Source organism: Ranitomeya imitator, chromosome 2, assembly GCF_032444005.1.
Source record: "Ranitomeya imitator isolate aRanImi1 chromosome 2, aRanImi1.pri, whole genome shotgun sequence".
NCBI lineage: Eukaryota > Metazoa > Chordata > Amphibia > Anura > Dendrobatidae > Ranitomeya > Ranitomeya imitator.
The window spans coordinates 251,761,506-251,770,512 of NC_091283.1; the positions used below are offsets into that span (position 1 = coordinate 251,761,506).

Below are 9,007 nucleotides of genomic sequence, written 5' to 3' on the forward strand. Positions count from 1 at the left end.
AAATCACAGGTCCGACAGCAACAGCTGGAATTGGGCCCTCCAAGGTAAAGAAAAAAATCTATATGTATATAAAGCTGAGTGTATGTATGTATGTATGTGTGTGTGTGTGTGTGTGTGTGTGTGTGTGTGTGTGTGTGTGTGTGTGTGTGTGTGTGTGTGTGTGTGTGTGTGTGTGTGTGTCTCAAGCCACGCTCATTCCACATAGCAACCAATCACTAAGCATCTTTCATTTCACCAGAGCTGTTTAGAAGAAGCTGAGCTGTGATTGGTTGCTATGAGCAGCTGTTTTCCCACTCCACAGCACCTCAGCAGACACTGACCGGGTGGGAGAAATCTCGCATCCCTGGGAACATAAGCTCCAGCCATTGTCTGCCCCCCAGAAAGGAGCAGAGAGCACATGACAGAAATGAATCCCTCTCCTCTATTACTGCCGCGCTCTATTGTTACCGGCGTAGAAAATCGCATCATCAGTGGCCGCACACAGAGCCGCACTGCCAGGTTACATAACAGCACATCTCCAGGAACTCCTTGCTCAGCGCCACCCAGCTCGGGACTATGGGATGGAGGATGTGTGATGGGTATATGGGCACGGGACTATGGGATGGAGGATGTGTGATGGGTGTATGGGCACGGGACTATGGGATGGAGGATGTGTGATGGGTATATGGGCACTGGGCTATGGGATGCAGGATATGTGTGATGGGTATATGGGCATGGGACTATGGGATGATGTGTGATGGGCATATGGGCACTGGAATATGGGATGGAGGATGTGTGATGGGTATATGGGCACTGGGATATGGGATGGAGGATGTGTGATGTGATGGGTGTATGGGCACTGGGCTATGGGATTCAGGATGTGTGATGGGTATATGGGCACTGGGCTATGGGATTCAGGATGTGTGATGATCTCCCGCTTCGACTACTCCAATATCCTTTTCTGTGGCCTCCCTGCTAAAACCCTTGCACCTCTCCAGTCCATCCTTAACTCTGCTGCCCGACTAATTCATCTCTCTCCTCGCTACTCCTCTGCTTCCCCCCTCTGCAAATCTCTTCACTGGCTCCCATTCCCTCTTGCCTTGTCCATGTAGGGCTGTAGCCCATGTATCATCAGATTGTCCTGGTTCCTTGACATCTGATGCGGACCTTGTTAATCCAGGCGACGTCTGAGCCGGCATTACTCTCTTTGTTCGTGACACTCTCATGTTTATTGAGGTAGGCAGCATAGTGTTATGGACCACTACTGGTATATTATGTCCAACAGGGCAGAGCCAGGATTTGAACCCCAGTCTCCCACATTGGTGGCTGTGATTTTACTAAACGCGGCACATGTATTGCCGGCTTCTATTATGTCTTTTACCGAATGTTAACGACTTTTTCCGATCTTAAGAAAAATGCTCGTGTTACCGATCATGAATCCGAATGTACCATATTCCTGCCGAATTTATGTTCAGTGATTGTTTTCTGAACATATTCGCTCATCTCTAATTATGGCCACCACAACCTGCTACACAAAATGAAACCCTCACTCAGTATGGAGACATTTACAGTCCACCACAACCCCAGTATAATGGCCCCTACCAGCCACACATTCAGTATGAGAGTCCCAACAGCTCTTCTCTTAATATGATGCCCCCACAATTCCTGATATTAGGAAAAAAACAATCATACACTACTCAGCCAACCCGGTTCCTGAGGAGCGCTGCTCTGGTCTGTGCGGTGTGAGTACTGAGGCTCCGTACTACAGGTGTGATGTAGTGACGTCATTGTGCCTGCAGTGCACGGAGTCTCAGACTCAGAAGTGAAGGCTGAATGGTGGATCAGGAGCTTTCCACTCCCTGATTCACTAATCTATTCAGCGGTATCACCGTCATGGGAAAGTGGATATCGCTGAAATTGTGATGATAGGAAGGAGAGGGTGACAATACCGCACCCCACCGAGCCCTGTCAATTCATAGGCATCATAGCAACCGAGTGGGCTACCTTTATGGATGATGCACTCCTGTCTATCCAACTATCGTATGGTAAATATCTCATAGATCCTGGGTTCATTAGTATTTGCACCAAGAATGAGGCTAAGTGAGTATTTATTAATTGTCGGTGGCCAGAGGCAGTCAGTGAGGTGGATGGTACCATATTGTGCATGTAGGGGGCAGTACTGTGGGAACATTAGAAAGTGGGGGGATGGCAGTACTGTGGGGGCATGATACTGTGTGTGAGGGGGATGCCAGTCCTGTGGTAACATTGTCCTATGTCTGTGGGAAGCAACTAATGTGAGAACAAAATACTGTGTTTGGGGGTATGGCGGTAATATGAGAACATTATACTGTGTGTATGGGGGTATGGCGGTACTGTGAGAAGATTATACTGTGTGTGGGGGTGTTCCAGTACTGTAGGAACATTGTACTGTGTGTGGGGGTATGGCGGTACTATGAGAACATTATACTGTGTGGGGGGGTATGGTGGTACTATGATAAGATTATACTGTGTGGGGGGTATGGCGGTGCTATGAGAACATTATACTGTGTGTGGGCGTATGGCGGTACTATGAGAACATTATACTGTGTGTGTGGGGGTATGGCGGTACTGTGAGAACATTATACTGTGTGTGGGGGTATGGCGGTACTATGAGAACATTAAACTGTGTGGGGGTATGGCGGTAGTGTGAAAATACCTTTTTTACGAGAGATGCCAGTACTGTGGAAACATTACACTGTGTGAGCGGCATCATATATATTAAATAAGGGGTGTAAAAAGGTGGGTCATAAAAAAAAGACTCCTCAGGGCTGTGCTGCATTTGTACAAAAAGACTGCTATCTGCCGTCCAGACGGGACCATGTGACATCAATGGGAAGAGGGAGGGTTTCCGGAGGGAAGAGTCTAGATGGTGCACCTGGTCAGGAGACCTTGATGATGCAGTTACTGATATTATAAAGGCCAGAGCCCCAAAGGCAGAACAGATTTGGCACCAAGTAAAGGAAAGGGGTGCGGGGAAGAATCTGAGGTACCAGCTCATGGCAAAGTGCCCGAGGCAGCTGGTTGTGGGGCAGAACCCTGCTTACAGGGGAATAATGGTGGCAGGGCTGCCACTTGAAATTTCAGGGCCCCATACTGGCAAAATTTTCGGGGCCCCCTTGAGACTCTGCCCAGGTTCCACCTCGGTCCCGCCTCCAGCCCTCGAACTGTCCACAGTCCCACCACTCTCTCTTGGAAAAACTCCACTTCTCACCTATCACACATTAACAGTTCCCATCACCAGATCACACATATAGCCAGCAGCTTTTGTTTTGGCCAAAAGATTTTTTACTCCACCACCAAAACACGGTAAACACTTTTGGCTGGGCCCTACTCTGCTGTAACCTAATGAATATTTGTTAAAAAATATTTGTAATTATTTTTCAATTTTTAAAATGACCAATAATATCACATACAAGGAACAAATACAACACCATGACTAGACCACATATTACCACCAGTGACCGAATAATATCACATACAAGGAACAAATACCACCGCACCATGACCAGACCACATATTACCACCACAAAGTGACCGAATAATATCACATACAAGGAACAAATACCACCCCACCATGACCAGACCACATATTACCACCACAAAATGACCGAATAATATCACATACAAGGAACAAATATTGCCACCCCATGACCAGACCACATATTACCACCACATAGTGACTGAATACAATACTGATCAGTAATAATAAAAAAATCACAATACTAATATCACCACCAGTGCAATTATCCACAGGAGATGTGTACTTAGTATGCAGTGTCAGTGTACAGGTTATACAGTGATCACTGGTGACATTATACACAGGAGCTCTGTATATAGTATACAGTGTATAGTGTCAGTGTATAGGTAACACTCACTCACCAGTGACGTCTCTAGGTGAAGTCCTTCATCTTTCATCCAGCACAGACCACCATCACTTCATCCAGCCAGGACTCGTCTCTACAGGAAATAACACAGTTATCTCGAGCTCCGCTTGCAGAACACATTATTTAATTTTTCCCAACTTCTACATTACACCACATGAAGAAAAAAACTCTACACAGTAACAGGACCGCCCCCCCATTAAAAACAGTGTCCTCAAAAAATAAAATAAATACATCACTGCAGTAATAATATCCCTTAATTAGCCCCTATGGTAATAATAATATCCCCCACCCTGGCCTCGTGTGTCTCATTCCTGGCTTCAGCCATATGTTCACCCATCCTGCCCTCATGACAGAGTATCCATCCTGCCCCATATGGTCTCCCCATCCCGCCCCATCTGTCTCCATCGTATCCATCCTGTCCCATGATCCTGCACGATCTGTCTCCAACCCTGCTCTATCTGTCTCCAATCATGCCCCCATGTCTTTCATCCTGCACCGTGTCTCCAATCATACCGTGTATCTCCATTCTGCCCCGTGTCTTCAATCATGCCCATATCTCCATTCTGGCCCCTATGGCTCCAATAATGCCCCCATGTCTCCAACAATCATGCCCCGTGTCTCCATTCTGCCCCATCTGTCTCCAGTCATGCCCCCAGTGTCTCCAGTCATGCCCTGTATCTCCATTCTGCCCTGGTGTCCAGCATTCTGCCCATGTATCCAGCATTCTGCCCGTGTCTCATAGTCTGCCCCTTGTGTCCAGCATTCTGCCCGTGTCCAGGATTCTGCCCCATTTCTCACAATCTACCCCCCGTGTCCAGCATTCTGCCCCCCGTGTCTCACAGTCTGCCCCCCCGTGTCCAGCATTCTGCCCCAGAGTGTCCAGCATTCTGCCCCAGTGTCCAGCATTCTGCCCCTCGTGTCCAACATTCTGCCCCTCGTGTCCAACATTCTGCCCCTCGTGTCCAACATTCTGCCCCTCGTGTCCAACATTCTGCCCCTCGTGTCCAACATTCTGCCCCTCGTGTCCAACATTCTGCCCCTCGTGTCCAGCATTCTGCCCCTTGTGTCCAGCATTCTGCCCACATATCCAGCATTCTGCCCCCATGTCTCACAGTCTGCCCCTTATGTCCAGCATTCTGCCTGTGTCCAGCATCTCTGCCCCAGCGTGTCCAGCATTCTGCCTCTCGTGTCCAGCATTCTGCCCCCGTGTCCAGCATTCTGCCCCTGTGTCCAGCATCTCTGCCCCAGCGTGTCCAGCATTCTGCCCCAGCTTGTCCAGCATTCTGCCCCTCGTGTCCAGCATTCTGCCCCTCGTGTCCAGCATTCTGCCCCTCGTGTCCAGCATTCTGCCCCTCGTGTCCAGCATTCTGCCCCTCGTGTCCAGCATTCTGCCCCTCGTGTCCAGCATTCTGCCCCCCGTGTCCAGCATTCTGCCCCCGTGTCTCACTCTGCCCCTTGTGTCCAGCATTCTGCTCGTGTCAAGCATCTATGCCCCAGCGTGTCCAGCATTCTGCCCCAGCGTGTCCAGCATTCTGCCCCTGTGTCCAGCATCTCTGCCCCTGTGTCCAGCATCTCTGCCCCTGTGTCCAGCATCTCTGCCCCAGCGTGTCCAGAATTCTGCCCCGGGGCCCCCTGGATCGCCGCTCTCAAAAAAAAACAAAAAAAACACGATTTCTTACCTGGCCGCGCTCCTGACGAAGCTCACTCCCTCCACGCAGATGAAGCACGCGCTCGCCGGCGGCTGACAATGACGCCAGCGACAGGCGCACTGCTGCTCAAGTCAGCTGCCAGCCTCCAACTGGCTGGAGGCTGTTAACTATTGACGTGCGGGCCCGCACGTCAATAGCGTGCTGCAGTGCCTGTAGGGGGGCCCCCTCTGCCCACCGGGCCCCATAAGCCAGTCATGGCTGTAATGCCCTGATGGCGGCCCTGGGTGTGAGTACTGAGGCTCCGTACTACAGGTGTGATGTAGAGACGTCATTGTGCCTGCAGTGCACGGAGTCTCAGACTCAGAAGTGAAGGCTGAATGGTGGATCAGGAGCTTTCCACTCCCTGATGCACTAATCTATTCAGCGGTATCACCGTCATGGGAATGTGGATATCGCTGACATTGTGATGATGGGAAGGAGAGGGTGACCAGTACCAACCCCACCGAGCCCTGTCAATTCATAGGCATCATAGCAACCGAGTGGGCTAACTTTATGGATGATACACTCCTGCCTATCCAACTATCGTATGGTAAATATCTCATAGATCCTGGGTTCATTAGTATCTGCACCAAGGATGAGGCTAAGTGAGTATTTATTAATTGTCGGTGGTCGGAGGTAGTCAGTGAGGTGGATGGTACCATATTGTGCATGTAGGGGGCAGTACTGTGGGAACATTAGAAAGTGGGGGGATGGCAGTACTGTGGGGACATTATACTGTGTGTGAGGGGGATTCCGGTCCTGTGGAAATATTGTCCTATGTCTGTGGGAAGCCACTAATGTGAGAACAAAATACTGTGTGTGGGGGTATGGCGGTGCTATGAGAACATTATACTCTGTGTGGGGGTATGGAGGTACTGTGAGAACATTATACTGTGTGGGGGTATGGCGGTACTATGAGAAGATTATACTGTGTGCGGGGGTATGGCGGTACTGTAGGAACATTATACTGTGTGGGGGTATGGCAGTACTATGAGATTATACTGTGTGTGGTAGATGGAGGTACTGTAGGAACATTATACTGTGTGTGGGAGTATGGCGGTATTATGAGAAGATTATACTGTGTGTGGTAGGAAGGAGGTACTGTAGGAACATTATACTGTTTGTGGGGGTATGGCCGTACTATGAGAAAATTATACTGTGTGTGGTGGGATGGAGGTACTATGAGAACATTCTACTGTGTGTGGGGGTATGGCGGTACTATGAGAACATTATACTGTGTGCGGTGGTATGGCGGTACTGTAGGAACATTATACTGTGTGTGGGGGTATGGCGGAACTATGAGAAAATTATACTGTGTGTGGTGGGATGGCGGTACTAAGAGAAGATTATACTGTGTGTGGGGGTATGGCGGTACTATGAGAACATTATACTGTGTGCGGTGGTATGGCGGTACTGTAGGAACATTATACTGTGTGTGGGGGTATGGCGGTACTGTAGGAACATTATACTGTGTGTGGGGGTATGGCGGTACTTTAGGAACATTATACTGTGTGTGGGGGTATGGCGGTACTGTAGGAACATTATACTGTGTGTGGGGGTATGGCGGTACTGTAGGAACATTATACTGTGTGTGGGGGGTATGGCGGTACTATGAGAAGATTATACTGTGTGTGGGGGTATGGCGGTACTGTAGGAACATTATACTGTGTGTGGGGGTATGGCGGTACTGTAGGAACATTATACTGTGTGGGGGTATGGCGGTACTATGAGAACATTATACTGTGTGGGGGGGGGTATGGCGGTATTATGAGAACATTATACTGTGTGTGGGGGTATGGTGGTACTGTAGGAACATTATACTATGTGTGGGGGTATGGCGGTACTGTAGGAACATTATACTGTGTGTGGGGGTATGGCGGTACTGTAGGAACATTATACTGTGTGTGGGGGTATGGCCGTACTATGAGAAGATTATACTGTGTGTGGGGGTATGGCGGTACTATGAGAACATTATACTGTGTGTGGGGGTATGGCGGTACTGTAGGAACATTATACTGTGTGTGGGGGTATGGCGGTACTGTAGGAACATTATACTGTGTGTGGGGGTATGGCCGTACTATGAGAAGATTATACTGTGTGTGGGGGGTATGGCGGTACTATGATAACATTATACTGTGTGTGTGGTGGTATGGAGGTACTATGAGAACATTATACTGTGTGGAGGTATGGCGGTACTGTAGGAACATTATACTGTGTGGGGGGTATGGCGGTAGTGTGAAAATACCTTTTTTACGCTATCATATATATTACATAAGGGGTGTAAAAAGGAGAGTCATAAAAAAGACTCCTCAGGGCTGTGCTGCATTTGTAGAAAAAGACTGCTATCTGCCGTCCAGACGGGACCATGTGACATCAATGGGAAGAGGGAGGGTTTCCGGAGGGAAGAGTCTAGAGGGTGCACCTGGTCAGGAGACCTTGATGACGCAGTTACTGATATTATAAAGGCCGGAGCCCCAAAGGCAGAACAGATTTGGCGCCAACAAAGGAAAGGGGTGCGGGGAAGAATCTGAGGTACCAGCTCATGGTAAAGTGCCCGAGGCAGCTGGGTGTGGGGCAGAACCTGCTTACAGGGCATAATGGGGGCATTACACTGTGTGGGGCCAAGAAAGGGGCCCTGTACTAGGAGAACAATCCACTCCCTCACTTCCTGTCCTCCATAGTTGGCTCGTATGTATCTATTACAGGAAACAGAACAACAACGTTATGATTCTTATAAAGAGTCTCCGTGCAGAAGGGGTTAATGTCCCCGCGCTCAGTAATGGGGAATCTCCACATACCTCCACCTGCAGAGCCGCACTCCACATATATGGCTGCTCTGTGCGCACAGGACCTGTGATGAGGTCACAGGGGGAGGAGTCAGGGGTCACGTGATCCGCAGTGAAGACGCTACATGGAGACTTCTCCTCAGTCAGTGACATTTCCGCCATTATTCGCCCTCACTACTGCCACAATTACCTTGCGCCGCCTTTTCTACACAATGTTCTGTGTGGAATGTAACGTGTGATTTCTCTGGAGACAAATAGACCCCACACATGAGGGAATTATTACCGGTTACCGGACGTCTAGTATATGGCGGCATATGATTGTGCTATCGCCTCCACACCAGGAGCTAAAATGCCGAAATCTCGCTTATTTACCCCCTTCCAGTGTCCGGCTAAGGGTCATATACGGCCATGCACCTCTCCAGTCACTGTGGGGTTTTGTTAATAGGATGGAGGGTGGCGTCCATGCTTGGACTTCAGAGAGAGTAATAAAATCACAGCTCACCTTCCCGATCCTTTACCCCTAATACCTGACCTGTTTAGCTAATTACCTGGAGATAAATGGTTTTACAGACTGAGGCCGGCGTCACACTCAGCATATAAAAATACGGTCCGTAAATTACGGCCGTAATAC

The 9,007-nt window shown here is 49.2% G+C and overlaps 1 protein-coding gene across 3 annotated transcripts in view; it reads right to left on the reverse strand.

The window, feature by feature from the left end:
* The window catches only part of LOC138662931 (zinc finger protein 773-like), a 32,185-nt gene extending 23,766 nt beyond the window's left edge, over nucleotides 1–8,419 (reverse strand). The window contains exons 1-2 of one of the 3 annotated variants that reach the window (XM_069748940.1): nucleotides 8,389–8,419; nucleotides 3,898–3,975 (exon numbers count right to left, since the gene is read on the reverse strand). In XM_069748940.1, the coding sequence (XP_069605041.1) occupies nucleotides 3,898–3,933 (36 nt within the window). In that variant the 5' untranslated portion in view covers nucleotides 3,934–3,975; nucleotides 8,389–8,419. Of the gene's footprint in view, nucleotides 1–3,897; nucleotides 3,981–8,388 lie in introns of those variants that run through there. The other 2 variants (XM_069748942.1, XM_069748941.1) reach the window with 2 other exon arrangements.
* Nucleotides 8,420–9,007: the final 588 nt, after the last annotated feature.